We start from the raw sequence: 27474 nt of genomic DNA on the forward strand, positions 1-27474 counted from the left end.
AAATAAAATCCCTCTATGCAAAATTTAAGAATTCAGTATCAAGTTATGACCTCATGAGTCTTTACACAAAACAGATGACAAACAGTTCAAACAGGGGTGACCTTAGTAACTGAGGGCTAAGAACCTGCCTAACTGTTATCCTCACCCATCCAACGATTCTACTCACGTCCATACATTGATATACTATAACTTGAAGGCTTGTACTACATGCAATTGCAAGAATCCATCCAGAAACAGAATCCTTAATAGGGCTGTTCTGACACACACCTGAAAATAACTGCCCACCCCATTATTCTGTGAAATAACAATTGCAACACAAATAGGATATGGGAACTACTACCTGCCCCAAGGGAGGCTGTCAAATCTTTGAGAGGAAATGTTCATGAAGAAGCAGGAGATACTATGTCCAATTTTGGCACAATTCTGTCTGCAGAACATCTGCTATTCATGATACAGAAAGAATCTATATCCATTCTTAAATTTCATGTTGTGTTCACATGCCTAATACTGAGGAAATAGGATTGGAAAGAATGCAGGTGGTGATCTGCACCCATTGACTGTAAGACAAGACCACTGAGACTCCTTATTGTCATTTAAATACCCTCTAGCCTAGACACACTGCATCCCTATTTGAAATAAATGACTTCTAGAAGTGAAAATACCACACACCCCCCATTTTTTTTTTCTTTTAAGATGGGGATACTGAATACTTTGTTTATGTAATTTGAAAAACTGAAATACAGAATACTGACATATCTTACACATGCATTTTATCAAATACTCCATGCTGAGGAAGAAAACAAGGAAGGAAAAAAAAAGTCAAGAATTGGGTTAATCTCTACAGATATTGAACTACCATGCTTTGCATCAGAGTTTGCTAGAAAAAAGAAAGTACAATTAAAATAATTAATATTGAAAAGTCAGTTTTCTTACCTTTTTTCTAATTGGTACATATATTTAAATCCATTTCCACTGAACATTTTACTTACCGTTTCCACGCCATACTTCAGCCAGATGGCAGCTTCCTTCTCCAGGCTCTTTGCAGAACTCTACTACATCGCGACAGGTTGTTTCTGGTGTAATTGGAACTTCTGTCAGAATCTGTTCATTGTTGCTCAGAAACACAGTTAGTATCATCTGAAAGAAAAAAAAGTAACAGAATATGAAAAAAATGACAAGAATAAGATTATGGGTAAGATAATTCCCCTGTAAATGGAAATGTATGCTTATGGTTGGTTACCACAATCCATCAAAGCAGTTTTCAGATTCTTGTAACTTTGCCAAGCTTTAGTCCTTTGTATTGAATTTTTTTGACAGTGCATTGAATTGACAACTTTTTTAAAAGCTTCAGTTGAAATGGTTTAATTCTGTCTGAAAATAAGGCTGGGAGGGAAGGAACAAGTTTTCGCTATGTTAGATGCTTGAAATCATACCATTTAAATGTTGCAAATAAATACACACTTTGGCAAAGTAACCTGAAGCTTCACAGGTGGGCAACCTGTTGCATGATGGACATCATTTTTGCAATTTGTCTGAAGATAGCATTATATTTGGTTGAATTGTAAGGTTTTGGTTAAATGGTAAGCCTCAGAGTTTAAAAAAAAAAAAAGGAGGAAAAAAGTCACATTTTTCAAGGGATTGCATTTGCTTAGTATAATTGCTAGAGCTAAAACCCTCTGAAAAGTCAGTTCTTTCTGTACTACTTTAGCCCCAACCCCTGAGCTTGCTGTGTTGATCAGACTGTACATGCAACCTTCCCACAGTGGTACTAAGCCTGCTCTCTTCACTCAGAGTTACAACATCAAAAGACTACTTTTCCTCTAGTAACTGCTCCCAGCTATTCCAGTTGGAAAGTAGCCATGAAACAGAAAATAGCTTTTCTTTCCCTCCCCCCGCTTAACGTTCAAGATGACTTGACATCAAGGAACACAGAAAGAAGTGGGATGAAGTCTATAAAGGAAAAAGGCTAGCACTAAGAGCTACTAGTAATCTGTGTTGATGTAAACTGCTGTTCAAATTCCTTGCTCCACCTTAAATAACCATGTGCACAAATACATCTAGCCAGAGATACCCCCACCCCTCTACCCCCCCACCTGCTAGCAGGTGTAACTTGCTGCAAAGCTAAACATTCAAAAACTGTGCACATTAACTTAACCCATCTCACCCCCTGGTGCATACGTATTATGATATGTATGATCATTAATAATATGTTCACTTGCTATATTCCCCCTATTAAGGGCCTCTGCCTTATGCAGTATTCTCAATGGATTTGTTCTGTAGGCCCTCATGTAATTTACTGCGAAAGCTGGAAGCATATAGTTAACAGCTGAGGGGCTTGTAAGAAGGAAAAGATAAAAAACATTCTACCAAGAAACAAAGTCCTAATGCAGTGGTGTTAACGTGATTCATTTTTTTCCTGAGTGAGACCGGTTGAGGACCAATAAAGGCTGTACTTAAAGACAAGTATTCCTATGTTACACTAAATGCTCTGAAAGATACCTGACCCTAAGCTCCTGCTTAAAATTAAATAGATACTTTTAACCATTCTCTCTGCACCTTAATTTCCCATCTGTAGTCACAATACTGTTCTGTAAATTCATGGGGATGGAATAGAAATAATGTGATGTTTAAAAGACAGAGATAACATAAAAATAGATGTCCCTAAAAAATGTGACAAAATCAGTAATTTTGTCTGCAAAGAAAGTTCTTTCAGATCTTTCCAGTAAATAAAATGTGGCATCACATATTGAACCACAAAGATTAAACCTAATTATTTAAAAGCTCTTTGTTAAATGAGCACTCTCCACTTCAACAGAGCTGTGCTTCAATTTGCATAGGTAATTCTTAAAAACATGCATAATGCTTTTATCTGTGGGACGTATACATGTACCAAACCAGAGAATTGCATTTATAACAGCTAGATACTGAGTGACAGCAGTCTATCTACTTTAGAAGTAGGCCCAGGCTTCAAGCTCTCAGTCTCCTCGTCAGTCCTCCAGGCTATTTTAGTCCATGTTTCTACTCTCCCTCAGCCTGCCAAGTTTGTACGCTGTATCCTGAAGTTTAAGTAACTACACTTCAACACAAGAAGCAGTCATCCAGGGCTGTAAATATACTAGAATTCACCTCTGAGTTTCTCCAACAGCAGCATTAAAGGCAGCTATAGTAAAAGCTATAGTACAAGCTAGGAGGACGCCATAGGATGCAGCCACAGATAATAATAAAGTGCCCATGAACAGCTCACAATGTTATTTTTCCCTGTACTAGATTCAGACATAGTCTTAATATTCAGTGGCAGTGGAATCTTTTACAGAGTAAGATATCTGATGCAGAGTTTAGTAGTAGAATTTGACCTCATATTTAAGAAGAAAAAGAGTCATATACGAACATAAAACAACAGGCTTAGAAGAAACCTTAAGAGGTCATCTAATGCAGTCTCTTGGCCTCAGGCAGGATGAACTATACCTACATTATTCTGCAGAGATGCTTGTTTAACCTGTTCTGAAAAGCCTTTCATGATGGAAATTCCACCACTTCTCTGAACCATCCACCCCAGAAATCCAGGATTCCTGTTGCAAGAAGTTTCTTAAAGTCTAGTCAAAGCTTTCCTTGCCACTATTTAAACTCACTGGTTCTTGTCCTAGCCACAGGGGTGATAGAAAACACTTTTTTTTCCTCTTTTTTTTTTTTCCTCTGCAGTTAAATTTAAGGAATATATAATAAGTAAGTAAATTAAGTAAGTTAAATTAAACAACACCAATTTGACAGAGAGTTATTAATGCCAGTAGTCTAAATAGTTTCCCCATAACACTTGATAGTAATTTCAAAATAAAAGCCAAGTTTCCCAAACTTTATGAGAATACCGAGAGACCCTGGCTTTACTGAAGTTATGATATGATGCATACTGCCTCTTTATAATTTGCCTGAAAGACCTGTTACCTTGTTATGAAAGGGTAAATAAAATGGCTTAACATCACGTGGTTTTACATGGTTTCCAAGTTTCCATTTTTTATTGCTGTAAAGATAACACTGACCCAGAAAACTTGTTTCATGTATTCAAGTTTATCTGTTTGCATCTGCAGACAGGTTGAAAAAGAAAGAAAACCCTTGGAGGTGTGAGTTATCCCATATATCTCAGACAATTCTTCATAAATTCAGACCTCAACCACTGTATAAACTCACAGTCACCTTTCCAAGACCAGGCCAAAATTTGCTGTACCTCAAGCACACCACCACTTTCTTCTCTCAGCTCAGAGTGCACCAGTACTCTCTTCTCCAAAGCTGAGTGTCACTCACAATATCATCTGCTAGACAGCCCAGGGAAAGGTATCTCACTAATGGGAAGCAAGTGCTGTAGCCAACTACTGTCATACTACTCCTCAAGCAAACTTGGTTAAGTAAGGATTTATTTTTAACAGGTTGTCTGAGTAATACCAAAGGAACTGAAACACTGTGCTGAGAAACAAATGTCCTGAAACATACACAAGAAGACTCAACATATTGAACATTATTAATATATTGCAATATTAATCAGATTTTCAAGTCAGTGTTGTAGCTGTCCCTATTTGCGGTGGGGATGGATTAAGAATCAGAGGTATTTCATAGTGATAAAATACAAAGAAGCATTAAGGGAGCCCAGAAATTTGCTGCTGAAGAATATGAGTAAAGCATACACATGAAATACATAGTACACCCACTGTAGCAAATTAGCTTTATGAAAAAACATTCTTAGCCAAAGATTAGGACACAGGAGAACTGATAAATCCTTTGATTTCTCATTTTAAATGGATTCCTAAATAGGAACAACTGTACAAAACCCATCTTGTAAGATGAGATCAGAACCATCGTAGCATTGCTTTGATAACCTCTCAGTTCAATCAGTTCAAAACTTCTAATACTCGGACACAATGTCACACAACAGGATCAATCTAACACTCGTGAGCAAATCACCTCAGGGCTTCTAAATCATGTATTTTTTCCACAATGAATACCAAGCTCCAGATCTTACACTTCCCTCCTTCTCAACCCACACACAGATGTTACCTGTCTGTTACTCTCTACTGCTCTTGCTACCAAACCAACGGCTTTACTCCAACTTTCCTGAATTCTCATCTCTTTTTACTCTTCTCTTTAACATCCTTGCAAACTCTAGTATATCCCTTCACAGTTCATGTCTTTTCCATGCCAGATAAGCTTTATCAAACACCACAACCTGCCTTTAAAACTATTATTGTCATCTCACTAATTTCTCAGCTTACAGCTCTAGGAGAGCCTCAGAATCAGTAATCTACCTAAATCTTCTCTGCCCAACAGGTGCTTGTCAAATAGTTGTACATGCTCCTCTTCATAAGTTGTCTCCCCTTTGTCCATTCCCATCCCAATTCTCCTCTTCCAACCATACTTCTATGGTTGGTTCTCAATCATCCCTGCAGTTTCTCAAGAAGGTAGAAACAAGGGATAAATCTAGAAGATCTTTATCCTCGCTTATTATCTCATCTCTTTCTACAGCTGGATAATGTCACCTACAAAAATTTCAATAGGCATCATCCATAGAGATGACACAGTTTTATCTTTCTAGACCTCAACTCTTGCTAAGGAAGCTGAAATGTTGACAGTCTTCAATCATCTCTTGTGAATGCCTAGCTACCAAGTTCCATATGGCTGTAACACAGTCCTTAGCCATGTTTCTCCAATGACTCCCTAGATTTCATATTCATAACACACAGGTACCTACCACTGTGAGCTGTAATGCAGGCATCTTTGACACCAATCATCTTCTGAGTCTTGTGTCTCAGATCTATCTCTAGTTTTCCTGTACAATATGTAAAACATAGGTAGGTTTTTTTTCTATGAACTGGTCCAGCTAATGCTCTCAGAATTTGGACACTTGCCTATTAGTTGCCCAACTTTTCCCTGGTATGCCTTTTTTACTCGTGATGCCTATCACAGCAAAAATCATCCTTCATGCCTATGGCTTTGACCATGTTGCCTTTCTGTATCAGTCCTGACAAGCACGATTTACTGGTCTTCACTTCCCCACTGTGATGTGGAATCTTCTTCTCGTATCATTTTTCACTCCGTATCAAAAATCAATGCTGAACTGGTCCTTTACACCAGTTTCTACTCTCCACATGCTAAACAGGTATGTTTATGCCTTCTTCGGTGTTGTTCATCATGCCCTATATGCATGTGCAAAGCAAACTCGTTTTTCTTGAAGACCCTCCTTTGCTATTCTCGCTACAAAACATATTAGACACAAGTAACCTGTCAATATGCTGAACAGTGCTGCCCATCAGGCTGATAAATATTGGTTTGCCTAAATAGACTTCTCTAACTGTCCAGTTGATCTCTTACTTCACCCCAAACCAAGATTTCAAGAGCTGTGCAACAGAGGTGCATTCATAACTGGTTTACCACAGCAGAGATCCCACAAGGGCACAACTAAATGCCTTACACACTACTATATAGTAACAAACAATCTTTCAGATGAGTCTGATGTCCTTTGTTCTATATGAGCTTGTTCAGGCTGTCCTAGAAACCACCCTGACTGCCCTACTTGAGTTTTGCAACTTCAGTTGCACTCCCGTAGTACAATGCAATTACTTACAATTGGAATAAAGCTGGACCACCACCATAAAAACAGAAGATGGCAGCCGATGTAGCACATTGATCTTAGTTAAGAAACAGCCTGGAAAGCTAAAACTCCAACTGCTGAATGAAGTATTTTCCTCAACATTTTTCTACAATCTTACTAAAAAAATAAAACTTTGATCTTCAGCTAATATCCCAAATTAAAAAGAACAGGTATACTTTTAATTAGAACCTCTTTAACAACAACTTTTGTAGAGACAAGAAATACTTCTTATTCAACTATTATCTTATGCTACCAGCACCTGAAACACTGGTGCTTGAGAAGAAATAAATTGTACACCAACATCTCCACTGCCTTATGCCCAAGTTAATTTACTAACTTGGACAGCTGATACAATAAATATTGTAAATACAATAACAGAGTCCATGTAAGTACGTATCTCTTGATACCCTAGTCACAGAAAACTGAATTATTTAAGCTATCAGAAAGCAATCAGACAAGTACTGTTTCAGGACATGCTGAAACATTAGAATTTAAAACAAGTCCGCGATTATTTTCTTACAGTAACAGTCATATATTCAACCAGAAAGAGAAATTGTGAGTTCTGGGGATGAAGATGCAAAATTACTCAGCAGGCTTTTTACTTTACATATTTTAACTAAATCCCATGTTTCCACTCAAAACCAGGGCTCCTGGCAAAAACGGATTAGATGATCATTACTTTTCCTGCATATAACCTATTTCATGTCCACAACAACAAAGTAATTTAGAAAAAAATCACATCTATGAAATATTAGAAGTAAGGTCATTCAAGCAGTGAACAAAAGGTTACGACAATAAACACATCCCAAGAGAATGAAAACCATGCATTTTTCCCTTTGTGCTATCCATTGCTCTCATTACCCAAATCTTGATATAGGAATGCCTACCTGATATTAAAGGGATATTATAGATCTTTTTGTGTTAATAACTTCTGCAATTTAAAAATTATGAAGCATATGATTGTGAGTTAAGGATATACTGGATATTTAGTGGGGCTAAATTCACACACTGCTGTTTAGTCTTATTAGATTTTCCCTTTGCCTTTTTTTTTTTAAACCAACCTAGAAATTTCATTGTGTAAAGGTAAGAAACAACAAAAAACAAACAAACAAAATGTTATTCCAGCAGAACAGTGATGAGACATTTCAAATATATGAAAAGTTTATTATTAAAAGGCTGATACACAATGAACTTGAAGTACAAAACACATTTCTGATAAAAATGCTAACTTCATTCTGTTTCATGGGAATTGGAAGGTGTTATCTTCTCACCATGCATTTTCCCCTAATAAACAGTTCCAAACCATCTATTCATGATCTTGTGCTTTGCCATTTCAGAGCACTTAGTGGTGCCTATAACTCCAAGACAAGAACAATTAGCAAAGACAAGACTTCTTCAAAGTAAATCTAAATCTCTCTTGCACAGTAGAGACCTCAACATCTCTCAGGAAGTTTTAGTAACTTTCATCCTTGATTTTGCTGACTTGGGAGTTCTAGGAGCTTGCTGTATTTAAGGTGCTACTACAATAGAGTTTTAACTGCAATGTCCAAACCTATCTATTACTGAAATGTCAAAGCCCCATCAATAAAATATGAACTTTGATTAAGACTGACATTTTCAGTTACTAGAAAAATTATAGAATGAGATGCAAGCAAAATGTGAAGAGGTGAAAAATCATCCCTTTGGTGATGAGACATAATAATATGCACAACTCTGTATATAGAATGGTCAGAGAAAAAAGTTAGAAATTATCAATTCTCATGCAAGTTTGCTCGCCTGGAATTCATACCATTACATAAATCTTACATCAACTACAGCTGTAGAAATTGTAGTTGTCTATTTCAAGCACTAAAGCAGAGTTTTAACTTTACTTGCAGTATGAACACTGTCCCTTTTTAAGATTATAGACTTAATTATGTGAAGCTTTAAGCAATTACATTTTAAAAGAAACTAGACTATGAAATTATAACCAAAAAACTGTTTTAATTAAAGTCATCTAAAGAAACATTCTTGACTGAAGTCATGATATTTCTTTATACTGTTGAGATTTCAGAACAAACATATCCCAGAGAAATCTCTGATGATGGTTATTATGTGTAAACCCCAGAAAAACAGGTAATAAGATTAAACTATTTCACTTCCCTATATTAAAAAGAAACATTTAAAGTCCATCTAATAAACAAGTTATTCACCAGCATGCTTTGTTCCAATAATTATTTACCTTCAGAATGAAGTTATTTTTAAAAATAGATATGTTGAAGAATTTCTTGCCATGTTTACAAGTCTTATTTCAAACAAGAGCATCAAGACATACAGCAAATTTATTATCAGTTACTGTGTTTTTCATCAGGAGATTTCTATCCTTTAACATCTTTTCCCCTTCCTCATATATGGGGTGAGAAATAACTACGTTCAATTTCCGTATTTCCAAACAAATTTCGTCATACCCTCCTCACATCCAAGCTGTGCAAACTTCAAGTTCAGGCCAAAATTTAAAGCCCAGTGATGCCTTTTGACTGTATTAGTAAAATTCACAAAGGTAGTGCAAGTAACAGAGTTCAGTTTGCAAAGAATACAAAAATGAGTAAAGTTTTCTGCCAAAATGCAGACTTGTGAAACCAATAGCATATTTCCTACTACACTTTCAAATTTGAAGCCAAGTGCCTCCATATGGCCTGCAAAAGAATTCACAAAATTGGGAGCAAGTCTCAGACACTAAAAATGTATAGCATTTAGCTACAGGCTACTAACAAACATTAAAACCATAAATTTCAGTATTGATAAGCATTTATAAGGTTAATATTAGCTTGTTTGTATTTTTAAGTATTCTTGAATAACATTTGCAATTTTGATCAAATCTGAAAATTTAATGCTCCTTCAATGTACTTCAACTATACTTATCCCACAAAAGCATTATTTGCATAAGCTCGTACGCTAGTTGCATTAACTTGCCATTTTGCAATCACTGAAAGGAAAAAAAAAAAAATTGATCAACCTTGAGATCCACCTTTCATCAGGCTCTGCACAAGACAACTTGGCTACAGAAAACATAACCAGAAGAAAAAAAACAGTCATCAGACAATAGTTGTACCAACAGACTTAGTGATGGACTTCTCTTGCTAGAGCACAGAAATCACATTCGTTTAAAAAAGAAAAAAAAAAATTTAACTCCTCTTAAAGAAACATGGAAGCACAGCATTAAAAGAAATCCTTAAACAAGATTTTCCTACATTTTTATAAGGCCTACATGTAAGCAGTGGCTTAAAGAACTGACAAAAAAACCCACAGACATTTCCTCTCCGGACTTTCAGGACTATTGCCATTGCTCTCTTCGTGACAGCAGGTGTTCAACAGAATTCAGACTACTTTAAAAGCCTACACCTACTTCATATTTATTTACTGAAGGGATACTTACGACACTGTCTTGTTCTTGCTCTTCGTTACTGAAAGATAAAAAGCTACAGCATAAATTGCAGATCTGGAATTTGATGCTTCTTACTCTTTCAGTGGCAGGCTTTTTGTAGGGCAGAGAAATAAGCCAACATTTTTGCCACAGGAAGGAAACACCAACTATCATCATGTATTTAAATATATTCAACTTAACAAGATAGGTCCACATATTGTTAAATGAAACGTATTGTAGTAGTTAATTGAAAGACTTCCAGCGCTCTAGGAAAACAATACCTAATGAAAACAATAGCAACTAAAAGTTCACTTGTGTAAACAACACAAGCAAACCACTGACTCGAATGGGTGTTCTACAGGCTGTGAGAAGCAAGATATGAAAAGGGCTAAAAAACAACTGACCTAACAAACATTAAGATTCTAGCATCTGCCTAAGACAGAAGAGCAGCACAATCATTTAGACATTATAATCCTGTATCAGTTTTTAGACTATACTTTGTTACATTAGGAGTCACAGTCGTTATCTCCAGACACAATCTTTATAGAAGCTTTTTGTTGTTTTTCACAACATTGGAATGCCTTCTTCTAGATTCAGATGGTTCTGTTAAAAGCAAGCAGGAGCTGAGATTTGGATAAATTAATTTAAAAGACAGGCAGTAAACTTGTGGCTACAGAATGGAAAATGGGTATAGCTGAAAAGGGACAAGTTAAAAAAGAGGTTACATTACAAATAAAACTATTAATTTAAAAGGAAATCTGTCCGAGCGCAGAATTTAACATCATTAGCTAAAGCAACACAACCTGAAGTTAGAGAAATCTATAAAACGTGCTCTTTTGCTGTTTTCTAGTGGAAAATGTAATTTGGCACTTGCTAAAGTTCAACATCCCTGAATCATATTATCTGTTGGCTTGATTCCTTAATCACTACATCTGGAGAACCAGCAAGAGATCTTGTTGTTGCTCCTTGATGCAAACAATTCTATGAAAGGACTGTCAAGACGCTAGTTACCATGTAAGAGACTTTAGAATACAGGGATAATTCTAGGTACACCAAGTTCTTGCTGAGCACACTTCTCTGTTAGGCAACATACATTACAAATGGAGATATTTTTATTCTTTCCAGAACAAGGCTTTGAAATTTTGTTTTGTTCCACTGTTTAAAAGACTGTGGTCCATATGCTATCTTTCATTATATACACAACTATTATTACAAGGTGGAAGTTGGAGACTCTTCTTGAAAGACTCTTTGCTCCAACCAGTTGATGCTGGATTTCCTAAACCCCTTACAAGGATCATGACAACTCAATACATAACAGTAAGTATTCTCACCTTGCAAATCAATATTCTCTGATTTATTATAGGACTACTACAAATGAGTCTTTGCCATCTATCAAGAATAGAAGACTGACCTCCAAATCAAGCAGCTCTTGAAGAAGTCCCGGAGTTTTTCCAACACTTGCTGGCTTCACTAATGATACTCTTTTTTATCTTTTAGAATGTTTTTTTGTCTGTGAATCTTAGGATGACAAATCTCATTTAGTGCTGACTGCCTAATTTCAATGAGATTTATCTAAAGCACCTTGAAAAAAACAATAAAAATCAGCAGGCATATCAATTTTGCGCTGATTATTAAATAAAAAAAGTAAAACAAATTGCTAATCTATTTAACAAACTAGCAAATACCCCTGCTATAACTAAATATTTTAGTACTTGTTTAGGCCTATTAATACAAGAATTCCTTAAACAATGGATTCTTGCCAAACTCCTTTTAGAAAACTGCAGCAGACACCGCATTTGCAAATGCATGGAACAGTAGTAATACACAGGAAAAGTCAGAAGTTCAGGGGACAGCAAGACTCCAGATCACAACAATAGCTACATTGGTGCAGTCATCTTTCCTGATGTCCATTTGTCCATAAACTCTGACAGCTCTATTTTGATAAAATATATACACGATGGCCACAATTCTGCTATTCTTCACATCTCCAACCCAGGGTCCTCCAAACCAAATGGTTCAGAGAGTGAAGTGGGGACACCCAGTACAGGGTCAGGTGTAGCCCCATAGTCCCCAGGGAAAAGGACGGAGGAATCACTGTGGCACTACAACCACATCTCATTGTACAAGACCCCAAACACAACTTAGTGCTAATGTTCAGAGGTCTAAATCTTTCATATCTGTCAAGGTAACCAGCACATCATACATCAAATGCGTGACAAGCTTGAAACAACAGTCCTAATATATTAACTGCCCATTTCATCAGCTGATGAGATATGAATAATATGTTTAAAAATATTATTAAATATTTTACTTTCCAAATCATTGCAAAGACATGTTGCTGAAGAACAATGCAACTGTAATGCTGTAAAATATGCAGTAAACCCAGGTGAACTGGCTAAAATAAATTAAAAACAAAATTAAATTAATCCAAGATGACTCAGCTTCAGAGATCATTTTATTACATAAGAATCTCAGCTTCCCAGTCAGGAAAAAAAAAAGTTGTATTCATCAAAAGGAACAGTTTAAAAAAAAACAAGCCCAAAATCAACAAAAAAACCAACCAACCAAAAAAACCCACACACAAACCCAAACCAAAAAACCAATACACCACACACACAAAACCCCTAAAACCCCAAACCCTACAAAACAGGACGCCCCCACAAAGACTCAAGAACCAGATGACAGACATGAAAGATACACACACACAAAAAAAAGACTACTTTACTTTTACTGTGTGGGGGATATAGGGATAAGTCCTATTCAAGGTTTTTGCATATTGGGATTAGCAATACTGTAATTTACTTTGAAAGAAAGCTCATTCTGACAACACAAGGCAAAACTGAAGCAGGGTTAAACATGACGTTTTGGGTTAATTTTCCTGAAAGACAACTTAATCTTCAAAGTCCACATGCAACAAGAGCGTCTCACAATTTGTATCACAGAACTGAGTGTTCTGAAATTATTAAAAATATTTTGGCCAAGGCTAAGGAAAGGGAGGTGCTGATGTTTCTACAGTCTTGTGTTCGACCTTGTCAACAGCTACAGCAAAGTCATCCAAAATCCACTGAATTCCAGAAAAGCCTGACCTACCTACTGCATTGAAAATAATCTCATCAAAAAAGTATAGGATACAAAGACAGACATTTGGTCTTTTAATTTACAACTTTTCAACAAAACACAAAAAAAAACCCAACAAAAAAAAAGCAAAACCACAAAACAAAACCAACCAACCAACATAGCATTTTTACTAAAGACATTGTTCTTTTTGTCAATGAATGTGATTTGCAGCACTGAACGTCAGTTTTTCATTTTACAAACAAGGAGCAAGTTTTATGAAATCTACAGACACACACCCGTATGTAATATTGCAACTGGAATCAGCACTACTCTTTTATTTTCAATAGAGCAAAATAAGAAGGGACTGCCACAGCTTTCTCCCACTGAGCAAAAAGTATTAACAAAATACTGATTGTTTAGTGTATTGCTTTCAGGGAATACCAACCATTCAATCTTAGTTGTAATGTTATCTGGCTTGGCAAAAATATAAAAAGTGAAAAGTGAATACATCCTTTGGGATTCAACAGGCAGTCTGCAGAGTTTTCCTTCCATCAGAGTGGAAGTTGCACATAATAGAACATAACTCTTTCCAGTGCATTTCTTTAGTTTTTAAATGGCAGATTTAAAAACGAAAAGCTGTTCTGTTTTACTCTTTCATCTCCACTTTGGCTGAATCAGAAAACATAAATAATAATAATTAAGAAATCAAATAACTTATGCAAGGTAAAATTAAAAATTCCAGACATTTCATATACAGAAGAAACCCATATAAGGCAATAATCTCTGATCTTCAAGTAAAAATCCCACATATGCACACTCTAACCCATTAAAAGGATACACTGTTCAGTTTTACAAAAACAAATCCCCAAATGCTTAATTTTACAGCAAATAAACAAAAAGCAATTTAATCCCACCTTCTTTTTTATAATTCTGTCTTTTGTCCAGTTTTTAGAGTGAAGTCCAGCCTTTTCTGGTAGCCAAGATTTCTCTTTTGATGTTTTTATAATATTCTGAAGAACCATCCTTAAAATATTCTTCATGTGGACAGTTGTAAATAGCAGTGAATATAAAAATATTGTGTAGAGCTAAAACCTAAGAACAGTTTCTGTGCAACAACTACAGTGAAAAACTACTTAAATGGAGTATTTTTGGTCTACTGGCATATGAACTCAAGCAGTAATGACGAGCAGTGATAAGATGTTGTAAAGAAACAAGACAGGCCACAGTTGTGACAGGAACAAGATAGGCTAGATCAAGTTTCACCTAATTAGGCAAGGTTGCAGTAGAGGAGTTCTGCTATCCTCTCATTGTGCAATAGTAATCCTTGTTTGCTATTATAATAATGACAAACAGTAAGTATTCATCTTAAATAAATTTACATATAAGGCTCTGTCTCAGAAGAGACAGAACTGATTTTCCTGTTGAAGGGGGCAATGATATGAGCAGAAGTTCCAAGAGCAAACAATCCTAACAACTATCAAAAGACATTTCCACGACACATTTTCTTAAATTAGGAAAATGTTTTAAAAAGACCAACCAGCTTAAAAACAAAACAAACAACAACAACAAATCCACCACGTATTTATGCCTAAAAATACTATAGTTCAAGCACTACTCCATTCTTGGCAAAGTCTGTCTTCTTGCTGGACGTAATTCAAGCAGCAGAGAATATGAAACGGTAAACTATGTTTCTGATTGCCTCTTCATGTCGAGGGACAGCGAATGTTTATCATCATTCCTGTCAACACTATACAGGATCCAGAGTGGGGAACAGACAGAGAGAAGGCACCAACAGTGCATTTAGCTCTTACTCTACAATTGCAGGGGCAAAGCATATTCTCCAGCCTGATCCATTCCCTTAATAGAGAAAATGGAGAGAAAGAGTAAGCAAGTGACCCAAGGGGGTGGGGGGGGGGAATCCAACCCATACTATGAAAGATCAACAGAAGCTGAACAACCCATCTTTCTTAAAACAGAGCTATGAGCTACATTTTCTGTGTAGCACTGTACACATTCACTGCAGGAAGGGAAAAGTAAGGGGTTCTCAGCTTCATTTGTGAGCCACAGAATTGTTACATTAGCCTTCCCTACAAGCAGCAGCAGAGAAGAAAAAGCTAGTAAGATTCCGTATTTAGCCTGCTTCGACATTCAGAAATAGTACTGTCCTCCCTTAACGCGTTTTGTTGGTTAACAAAAATGTTCCAATCCCATGCAGTATTCCTTCCTCCTCAGCAAACATGTATCACGTTGAGAGGTTTATTGAGAATATAATTGGTAGAATAATTTCAGACTTATAAAATGCTGCAACTTAAAAAAATTAACCTGTTAGCAACTGAGAACATTTTAAATAAATGAGAAGCTGCAGGATATTTCTTAAAAGGGAAGGGTTGTTTTGATTTGGAAGGGTGGAAAAATCTAATCTGGTTGTTCTCCAAAACCAGATTGTATCTTTATCTGCCAGAAAAACAAACTCTATCACATGAATAAATATTTGAGAGGAAAAGCTGGGCCTATATTAACACATACTGTGCCACTCTTCCAACTATGGCTACCAGCTGAATTCTTCTAAACGAACCCCCAAAACTTAGAAAAGCCTTACCTACAATAGAAAGGCATGACATAACACATTTAGACCAGAAATATATGGGACAGTCCAACTCTAAAGCTTGCCATCCCTATTGGATAATTGGGTTCTTTCAAAAGAAGAATATAAACTAAAATAAACATAGGTGTCACTGAACTTCCCCTTTATCCTCTCATCCTCCCTTCTGAAATAACTGAAAACACCTGTGTGTAGTTTGTTACATCAGATAAATAATATAAACAATACAAGCACAGTGTAGCCCCTTACTTTCTCTCATACAGTCCATAGATGTATTGTCTCCATATTGAGTATCTGATCCAGTGCAGTTATTTGGCTGACTGATTTATAACTGTTATTGTTAGGTAGGTAAATATAGATCTAGGATATATGTAGAGAGATAAGGATACCCACAACCTCTGGCTGCTTATATTATAGCCTCAAAATCCTAAATTAAAGAAACAAGGGGATTTTCCTCCCAAAAATGTAAAGAGGTTTTGAATGTTCTAAATGAAGGAGGCAAGGTACATGCAGTATTTCATAGACATAAGTTATGGTCCTACATTAAATGGAAAAACCATGTAAAATCCAAGAGGACTTGCCCTGTGCGACAAAGCTCGTATTTAGCAAACCTATATATCTGCAGATTATGTAAATCACTCAGTAGGAAAGTAAATGCAGTCTATGATCCTACTAAGGCATTTTAACATGAAGTCACTCATGACTTCTGAAAACCACATGGAATGATGTAGGAAAAAGAATACAAAAGTGAAACTGGAAGTATAATTCCCTAAAATGTACACAACTTCATATCACATATCTACACAAAATAGAAAATTACTTGACATAAAGCTATAGATTAAAATTGGTGGATGTAAGCAACTAAGAATACACAGAGAAGTAATGGACAAATATAAAGAAAAGCAAGAGTTCAGAAGGAATAAAATACAACACTGCATGCAGGGGATAATTAACTTTATTTTTTGGTTTAATAACTTTTGTTCTACTTTGCCACCCTATCTTACCCTCTCACTATTTTCACTTCTTTCCTCCTGCTATATAAGCTATATTGTAAATGCCTAATATGCAAATGTACAATTTACTTATTTTGAACATGCTTAACTACAAATGTGCACAATTGCACAGAGGCCCTCTAAGCTAAGCTTTTCTACATTTGTGGAAAATTAATTTAAACAGACACCTTATTTCCAGAGTAAAACTAACATGTTATAATTTGCATACAAGATAAAGATTTTTAAAAACCCAGCTTGTTTGTTTTCTATACATTCTCTTTCAGTTTCTCCAGTAGGATCAATCAAAAATCCATAGATAATACTGGGAAAAGTAAAAAAAAAACAAAACCAGACACACACAAAACCACCACCACCAAAAAGATCTAATTTTTCGCAGGTCATTGTAAATTAATAATACTTAATGAGACAGGTACCTAGGTCTACTTACCACTTCCACTTAGGTAAACTGACAACCAAGTTTATGTATTTCTTAAATCTATTTTACTGAGTTAAACACAGTGATGTTGTATTACACTATAACAACTGTACCCTCAATAACCTATGCAGAGTATGATTTGTGGTGAGCGTGTTTCCTTTTTCCAATCACAGGGTAAAGAAAATAAAAGCCAAAAAGAATTTGATTTAAACGTGTCAAATACATACGTTCAAATACATACATTCAAAACAGAAATTGTGTTAGCGTGCTCTTTTCTGGGGGTTGGTATGGGGCTGGGGTGTATGGAAGGGATTTTACCAACTGCCCTCCAAATTATAAACACAGTAGCATCCCTAAGTCCCCAGCATATCAGACTGTTTTTTCCAGTATGACTACAGACACCAGTATATAAAAACATACATAGCAACATTCACATTTTTGCATTCTTTCACATATTTGAAGACATCTTTTCTCACAAGAAAACTGCAGTACTTAAATAGTAGGATGACTGAATGACTTTAGTCCCCACTTCAGGTGGAGAAAGGAAGACAAAAGGTTTATAAAGAAATTCAGACACAATCAGAACACTTTCATCCCTGAGCACTGGAGGAAAAGAGGGTATTGAGACCTCAGTGCTTGAAAAATTTCTGTATCATTTGTGAGATAATAAGAAAAAGCTGACCAAAAGCTTTTTCCTGCTTCTGAAAAGAAACAGGCAAGTACATGCACACTCCAGATCAAGCTTACTTGTAATTTTGTGCCAAGGCTTCTCAGTTCCTCAGAACTCAGAGAGCGAACTGAGCAGTATTTGGTAGCTTCAGATGACTGGGGGAAGGGAGCAGCAGTAAATGGGGGTAATCCAGTAATGCACTGAAGGCTCAAATCACAAAGATTTCTTATGTTGAATGCGATAAACCACCCAGAAACACAAAAATACCGTATCAGAAACACTGTATAGTAAATCCTCTTATTTAATGTGTCTTATGTCCTTTGAAGTGTTTTTTCAGACTATAATTTTGTACTGTAAATACAAAAAATCCACTGTAAAAAGGATATCAAAGTAGTGTAAAGGTTGGTAAATGTTAAAGTGAATCAAATTCAAAAGTTCTTTATGTTTAGCTGAAAATGAGCAGAAGCACAGTAATTGATACATGAATTAATTATTCCAACATAAGTATTTGAGTTGGACTCCAAAATCACGCTGGGGTAAACAAAGCAGTTTATAATTCAGAGTTTAAACTGATTTAAACCTCCTTCATAACTTTAGCTCCTATCAGTGCTACAAAAACAAATACTACTGCTCTCTATCATCTGAAAAAAAAAAAAAAAGTAAAAATAAAGTGCTGCAGTCAGGAATTGGGCGGGGGGGGGCATTACAAGCAACAGACTTGAAACTGATTTATTTCAATGCAAAGCTTGGATTTTTATAGCATATTCCCATATCCAATAAGCTCTTGCTGAAGCGGTGATAAATGACAATAAAATGGTAAATACATTGCCCTGTTAGTACACCAAGAAACTGTTCTGAAAAAGGACTGAAAAGATTTCCAAGTGACATAGGGTAGAACAGACACCAATCCATGTGATACGGTTTTAAAATAATTGCATTGATCCTGACATGATTTAGAAGTGTAAAGGAGGTCAACCATTACAGATCTGTTTTCCACTATCAGAAGTACATGATTCAGACCTGCAGCTAAGATTTTCTGAAATTTAGATAATTTGGGACAATAAAGCACTCCATAAGGAAAATAAGCATCAGGCACGCTGAGACATTCAGAGCTGCATGCAGAGATGAAGCTGCACACAGAGATGAGTTTCATAGTTTATTTTTATAAGACACTGTTTCAAGAATTCAATAATCTCCCAAAGTGTGCATACAGTCCAACTGTTTGGAGCCTGAATAGCAATTAACCCATTTGGTAGCCTGCAGAATCATCCAAAATTTCAATTCCAAGAACTTCCTGTTTTTAAATACACAGGAGGAAAATCTAACCACTTCTCTGTCCATGTATCTGAACAGCAATAACACTAAGAACCCTGTTTGACTATTTCTAAGTATGTATTTGCCTAAGCTAAGTATCTAACATAGCCATGTACTACAAAAATTATCTTACAGGATTTGTATGAAATGGCTGTCAGTTCATAGATGCCCAAATAATAAGTTAGCTAAGCTGCCAGTGGGTAACTTACAGTTTCAGGCAAGTAATCACTAGTTGAACTGTTTAAACTTATTGGAGATACTAGTCTCCTATGCTGCCCACATCACCACACAGTATACGCTCTGGCTATCACATTCTTCTCTCTGAAAAATGCTAACAGCCTGCCAACCATTTTACAGACATCAATTATACCATAACAATGCACAAATATCCTCTCCTTATTCTATATCTTTTCAAATGAAGTGATTGAGACATTAGTAACTAAAGACATATTATGACAACATTTTTAATTTAAGTAATTTGAAAACCCCTATCTTCGGCTAGATGGGATAGATTCAGGTCAGGTTTTGACCAACACACTGGTTAAGATTTTACAAGATAGCCAGATACACTTTCTGAAACCTGGTTTGTTTTTTTTTTAAAGTAGTAAGCATGGGCGGAGGAGGAGGTAGGAAAGAAGAGGTTGAACTATTTTGAAAGTACTGCAAGTATGTTGAAAGTATCACCTTCAGAACAGAAGTAAGAATGCCAACAGGTGCAGCACTGTCTTGAATCATAAATTAGACAAATTGCATTAGGAAATAGGATTAGAAAAGGATTTTCTCATGCAAACATGCATTCAAAGTATGTCTCCTCAACTTAAACTGTACCTGGTATTTTTAAACTATCACTTAACCCAGCTTCTTTGAGAAATTGAAAAAAAATATATTTATATGCAGGTAAGCCTGTACTTAATGGCTATGGTAAACTTTGCTAGTCTCAAACCACCCTATTTCTTTTCCTTTAAACATCAGAGAGAAATGCAGGCAATACTTTTCTCCACATATTAATAACGCAGCCCTGTCTAGTGCTTTTTTCATCTAATACTATAACTCTCAACAATTCTCAGCTATTCACCTTAGCAGGTCTGGACAGATACATTCTGGTTTCTAGAAGAGCAATGTTTGCTGGTCTTGAAGTGTGAAAAACTGGCTCCCAGGAGAGTAGAACACAGAATTAATTCAGATGCTAGTCAATGAAATATGCTTATGTGCATGGGGTCAACCCATGGGATTTGGGATTAGAGAAATTCTCCTAGATCAGCCTGGTAGAGACCTTGGGCACTGTACTGTTTTCTTTTCATTTCAGAGAGCAGGGAAGTTACTCTTCTTTGCCACTTGGGACATGGATTACATACCAAAATCATCTAGATATATCTCACCATATTCATTCACCACCACAGAGTTGTTTCAGGCTGAAAAATCCTAACAACCTAAACTGATAAAACTGATTACATCCCTCCTGCAATCGACACAATGCCCTTTCTTGTGCTGGTTCCAGTGCTTATCTGACCCTGCACTGAGTTGGTTTCAGTGTGTTCAGCTGGCAGAAAAGTATCCTGAGGAAAAAAAAAAAAAAAAAAAAAAGGCAAGCAACAAGCAACTTCCTGCTGAGTTCGCATCCTGAAACAGCTCAGCACAGAATCAGATAAATACCAGAGCCAATACAAGAGAGAGGGCAGCAGGGAGGCAGGGCTACAGCAGCCCCTGCAGTTACATCAGGTTCACCTACACAAAACTGAAGCCTCAGTTTCCCCCATTCTCAATTTACAAACAATAGTTTAGACATGTGAAAGCTGAAATCCTTTTGTCAAAGTAGACATAAGGATACATAGGTTAAATACAGTGTCTGCAACATATGCAAGTTTAGATTAGATTGCTTCCTGCTGGAGTTGGAATTCCTTAAATAAAATAGTTTTCTAACTAAAGTCTCCTCACACATAAATAGAATTCTGCTGCTAAGCAGAGCAATGAATTGGAAACTAAAAAAATCTTAATTGTACTTCCACTACTGAAGAACTAGGCTAAATTATGAATCTTAGAGGATAAGGAAATAATGGGCAGAAATCAGAAGTAATGCAATATTGCAAAGTGGGCGAAAAAAATTATGGCAGATTAGCAACTGCCACCCAAGCTTCATCGTTTTGCCTTTTTTTTTGGTCCCAACTTCATATTTGTATCTCAAGATTTCCTCAAAGACCACACATTTTACCAAAAAAACAGTATCCCTTCCTTTCTTCCGTTTCAGGGAAAATGTAAAGTGTTACTGAATACCCAATAAAGATGTGAAAACTGGTGAAACTATAACTTATCTCTGAAGTAACAACATTACTGCACTGCAGAGATCTTTAGTTTCATTTCACTGTTCTACTCATCTGCTGAATAGCCAGAGAACAAAATTCAAAATATGTGACCTGGGGTACACCTCCACAATAAACTAAACTGAATAAACAAAAATACTGAAAGGGAGAGATTCCACTTCCCTATGCCCTTCTCCATTACAGATCTCAGCCAAGCAGTCTGCTCCTTCCTCTATCAACATAGATAATACAATAGTCACAATGTAAGCTGAGCTAACCCTCTAGTCTGGCAAAATACATACATATATATATACACACACACACACATTTATGTGCGTGTACATATATCTCTTCAGCATTCTCTGGATACAACTATTTCTTACATTGTTAGTGACCTGGATCAGTATACTGAGACAAGCAGTGCAGTCCATTCAAAGCAAATGGTGGGAATGAGCAGCAAGGAAGAGGAAGCGGAGCCTCTTCCACCGGCCACAGGAAATGGTTAACCCAGCTCATCCCTATTGTGAAACCTCAGCCCTGAAAGGAATTCAGTTGCTCCAACATCCTACTGCACCACAATGATAAACCTGCACTCTCCAATACAAGCAAGATTACACGTAGTTGCTTCTAAGCAAGATTTAAGAAAACAAATAGTGACCTAAAATGTAGGTAAAGTGACTGAAAATTGATGTTCAAAATAAGTCTTTTCCTCCACTAAGCAGTTCATATTCTTGTTCGTCCTTTGAGTTACTATAGAATTTATGCTTTTTCCTCCTGATAGCCTTGTTGCCTTTGACACACAAATCTACTTCTGAAAGATGGTGTCTATTATTGCACAATATTATTCTATTATTGTCTGTCGTAAAAAAATTGCTTTCAGAAGCTCAAAACATTGAGTACATTCCACAGATATATTGCCTAATACATTAAAGATTATTATGTGCTTCCAAGTTTAATTAATTCTAGTGACATATTTCTAAACTACCAGAAAAATGTACCAACCTTAAATGTTAATATTTTATAATATTTATTTACTTTAAAATCTTATAATTTAAGAATCAGTGAGACACCGGATTCAAGATTGATGGGAAAGCTGTTCATAACTGAAGGAAGATTTTAAAGATATTTGAAATCACCTAGTATCGTATTCCAATTTAAGAAAAAAAAATTTTAAAATCTCACTTTAATGGGATCTGACACAAGCCTAAGAATGAATCTTCCATATCCCAGGCTAGCATATTCAGTTAAAGTATTTTGAGCTATCCTGTGCTAGTAATTAATGTATGGTAATACTAAGCTTTTAATTTAGACAAACATGCAAGACTTGTAAATTCCAACAGTGAGTCATGATGGAAAGGGAGCAAGGCCCCCCCCCCCCCCCCCAATTAGGCAATAATTTGTTTGCTTCTTCAAACCTCCATTCTCAACAATTATTTTTTATTTTTGAAGATGCCTCCAGCTTGTAAGGACAAAAAAAAAAATAGATCTAAACACCCTGAATGTTTAAAAAGATAATAAATGTGAACTTTGATTTTAAAACCAAGCATTAGACTGCAAATTCTTCAAAAAGGCACTGTCTTTATTCTATGTATGGACAACTCTTAGCATAACAGGGGCTGTTCCACAGCTGTATGAGATCTCAATATAAATAAAATAAGCTAGTTTTTTTAATATATTTCACATCAAACTTGGATTTATTAGATTAATATAACTTGATCTGGTGGAACGGAATTTTGTTGTCAAATAAATACCTATTCTCTCTGATGTCTGCAATGGGCAACAATCTCATCTATGTTAATATATAAAGAGAAACTAATACAGAGTATCCTTTCCCTTAAAATTTTCTCCTATGTTTCATTAGAATCCACATGTATCTATTAAATATATTTAAATATTCAATTAGAGTAGCCTATAAATAGTACTTTTCATTGACATGGTAAAGCTGATGAACTTATTTTCACCACAGAATAGGACATATTCTGTCATCCTAAAACCCACAGTGACATGATCCAAAAAGCCACGAAATGGCCTTTAAGCTTTGCTGCAATAAATAACTTCATTAATAATGGCTGATAAACTTGCAAATTATTCTCTACAGTCAGTTCAGATTTATTCAGCAAACAAGGATATCAGTTTTGCTGATAACTATACAGCTCTGAATTGCAATATATTTTATCTCAACATCACTGAAAATTCCCAATATTAATTTAAGTGTATTAAAATGACACATCTTCCTTTAGACTTTCACAACATAGAATTGTTTTAGTAGTGACCTTCCTAAGGGAAGAGAACAGTGTACAGTGATTTGAAAATATTTTGGGTTTAGATTATGAATAAGCAATGTTCACTTGGACTTTTTGGGAAAGGATTTAGACTGAATACGTGACAAGTGTGTACTCATTTTAAAAAAAACACCACCACCAAACAACAAAAAAACCAACAAAAAAAACTTTTTCTTAATTCACCTGGAAGATAGCTTAATTCAAAAATAACTACTACAGATACCCATCTTTGGTTTGTGTTTTATCAGTCATGTTATCTGTCTTCATAGGTCAGGAACATATGTAGCAATTAAGATATTAATGCACACTGTAATACTCAAGATCCACTTGTATATTGTCTAGTATAACATAAAATATGCATCAGTCATGGTCATCTTTGGAGACGAGTTGCAGTGTCACACAAAATTAACTAGACGAAAATAAATAAATAAATCACTAAACACTCTCCAAACTTTTCACTCTCGCTTCTATTAAAAAACCAAACACATCCACCTGATCGTGCCCAACAAGTCTTTGGCCTAAGCCTTGCACAGAGTCCCGCAAGGTTCCTCCTAGATGCATTCAAAAATGCGAATGCTGGCTGCAACCTCACTGATGCTCATTTCTCCCAATTACGTTAAAGGCAAAACCAGGAAAGCTCTGCAGCAATAGGTGCTAGGGGAATATGCAATACAAACAATTCCTCTTAAGAGATTCAGTCCATTACAATTTCTTACACAGTATCCACCATCGCCTCTCTTATCACTTTATTGATGGTGTACAGACCCTACATAGTTCTATGCCTTTGGCATGATACGTTACCTCACACATGCTGTAAAAGAATGATACCCAAAATTTAGGTAAAAAATAGGAAGTGTAGCTGTAGCAGTTCATTCTTCCACTGTATCTCATTGCAAGTAGGAAAACAGTGCTCCTCCTAAGTGGCTTTTTCTTGTGTGCACCCTAGTGTCCAAGGAATACGGCTAATACTTGTCAGCAGAGACCATTTTGGAACTACCATCCAAGAAGAAAAAGCATTAATCGCATTCTTTAAGGAAAAATTTCCAACACTCTTCCAAAAAGAAAGTCTAAAGTCCCACAAAAATCCCTACTGCGGCAGAATAAAAAAAAAAACAAAACCAAAAAATAATTAGGCTCCTCCAAACAGGTTATCGATTACGTGGCTGAAAGAGGAGCTACATCCACAACATTTTTGCAAACAAAATAAAACCGTGGCTGTTTTAACCCAAAAGATTTCCTGTTTGAAAGGATATCACATAGCTCTGGGTTTGCACATTTTATTCTAATAATGCAATATATACTAAACTTTTTTTTTCAGTGAAAAAAAAACCCAACCCTATATTCAAGGCATACTTATAGCAACTCTTTTAGTAAGTTCCTTAGTAGAGGTGATATTCAGTGTAGCATCATAAGCTCATCATACACATAGCCCTTATGTCCTGAAGGCAAAGAAAGACGTTATGATGGACGTGCCTTGTCAGCAAAGCAAAAAACAACGGGTGAGAAAAGTGCAGTCCACGTCATTATTACTTCTTGAAGCCCAACTGTGTTCAGGACCAAGAATGTAGTTATTTTTATATTTTTCAAAAACAAAGTAGAATAAACAATATGAACTTATATGGAAAGGATGCTAAAGAACAGAGAGGGTGGTGTCCTGGTCACAAATGAAATCGTAACTGATAAAAACTTCTCAGAAGTAACCCTGTTCCCCAAGGTGGGGGGGGGGGGCAAAACCGAAAAAAAACAGGAAAGGAAGAAAACAGATAATTCCATTTTCTGTGCTTCAGATGTGACTTCATTCTTAAAAATGGTTGTACAGAATGTAAAAAAATTACCAACCCAAAAATGGCCTCAATCAATTACTTCAAATCTGATAAATGCAAGTCATAAGAAACTGGAAAAGTTTGATAACGTTTAATTTTAATTTCTTGACACAAAACTGTAGTGATACCCACTTGTTAACAACAGTTCAAGTCTAGTAGTATTAAAGTCTCTCCTCTTGCTATTATATACTTCTGCTAATTATAAAAAAAAACAACCAACCAAACAAAACCCATAAACCAGACCAGGATCAGGGAGGAAAAAAGCTTCTGTGAATATGAATTCAAGGAATTCCATCATATAACAATTTACATCTCTAGCTTTTCCCTTTTCAGAATACAAAATCTCAAGTAAAAAAACCCAAAACATTTGGTCCAGTTCTACAGCCATATGTTCACATTATTTTGATATTGTATGTTGATTATTCCAGTAAATGGGGTTGTTTTTCTCATCCTTGCAGTCCATAAATAAAATTGCTGGGATGAGAAACAGGAAGACTTAAGGCACTGTCACAGTGTCCATTTAAATATACATATTCCTGACTACCTTATGGCAGACTGTCCATAACAGCATCTAAAAGCTCTTCAGAAAAGTAAAATTTTTATTATTTTAGGATTCAGACTCAATAAGCTTTAATCTGCAACATTACTACCATTGTAGCAAGGTGATTTGTTTTTATTAAAATTCAGCCATCAGTATTAAAAATGCTTTGAAGAGTGTTTCAAAAACATAAGAAGTCTGAATTTTATAACACCTTCCAATAAGCACAAACAACTGCTACATTTAAACAACCATGAAGGTAACATGAGACACTGGCAGAAACACTCAAGTAGGTAAAAAAAAAAAACTTGTTATAAAAGTCAATCACTGCACTACGGAAGTTATGACATTAGCCTGAAACCCACACACACAGGTTAGTAATGGGAAGCAAATACATTTGTTCTGACTTAGCCTGTCATTGGCATGCTAGGTTTTCAGTAAGAATTTTATGTATGTAAACCATAACCCAAGTTGTGATGGGAGCTGAAAAAGCTGACAGTCACCTTGTTTTTGTTTTTACAAGCTAACATCCATACGTTTATGGAACAAGCCTGTAACTCAATGAACTCTGTTGCTGGTTTCCAGCCTGCCTAGTGCACTCAAATTCTTATACAGTATCAATAGAATATTTTGATACCTAGCAGTTGGAAGTTAAAAAGCATGTCATATCAAAAAGCCTGTTATAATACCTGTTTTCTAAACACTACCTGCACTCTTCAATCTGAAATTTTATATCTAGTTTGAGCTATCTATTTCTTCTTCTCAGTCACTAAAAAAAGTTCGAACAATGAAATTTTGTAAAAGATGTCTGTAATAGTCTCACTGAGAAGCATTCTGCTGCAGTGCTTTGGTTGCAAATGCTGCAGAGGAACTGTAAATAAAAAACTCATTTCTATTGGAATTAGAGAAAACATGGGAGATACCCCATATAAGGGAGTATCTCATAAACCCACACTTGAGATCAAACAGTTTGAAAGAAATCAGCAAAAAGACTGTAATTGTTTATTACTCAAGTCTCAGAGGATCCTGTCATAAAACGAACAGTCATCAAGAACAACTCTCTTCTGACCACTGCATCAGCCACAGCGAAAGGGGGAGGGAAAGAGAGGGGAAGGAAACGGAGATTCTGTCACAGCAGACAATCAAGGTTGTTTGCGGGAAAATGAAAGGTTTTATCTTCGATAAATAAGCGACGGTTTCACAGAAGAGGCGGCAGAAACCCAGGAGGGAGACCACCCTTCCCTCAGAGGCGGCGAGGCTGAAATGAAGCTGCCGCCTGCACTCTCCTGACAACCGGCCCAAGGGCCGGAGCCGCCTGCCCCGGGACTGCTTAACCCTTCCCCGCACCCGGGCGGCGAAGAATCGGTGTGGGGAAAGGCAAAACCAAAACAAACAAACACACACACCCCCCCACCCCACCCCCCGC

The 27474-nt window shown here is 36.2% G+C and overlaps 1 protein-coding gene across 1 annotated transcript in view; it reads right to left on the minus strand.

The window, feature by feature from the left end:
- The window catches only part of PPP1R13B (protein phosphatase 1, regulatory subunit 13B), a 72543-nt gene that overhangs the window by 44463 nt on the left and 606 nt on the right, over positions 1-27474 (minus strand). The window contains exon 2 of the mRNA XM_010565439.1: positions 990-1137. Within this exon, the coding sequence (XP_010563741.1) occupies positions 990-1137 (148 nt within the window). The remainder of the gene's footprint in view (positions 1-989; positions 1138-27474) is intronic.

Source organism: Haliaeetus leucocephalus, unplaced genomic scaffold (assembly GCF_000737465.1).
Source record: "Haliaeetus leucocephalus isolate CR32 unplaced genomic scaffold, Haliaeetus_leucocephalus-4.0 Scaffold191, whole genome shotgun sequence".
Classification (NCBI taxonomy): Eukaryota; Metazoa; Chordata; class Aves; order Accipitriformes; family Accipitridae; genus Haliaeetus; species Haliaeetus leucocephalus.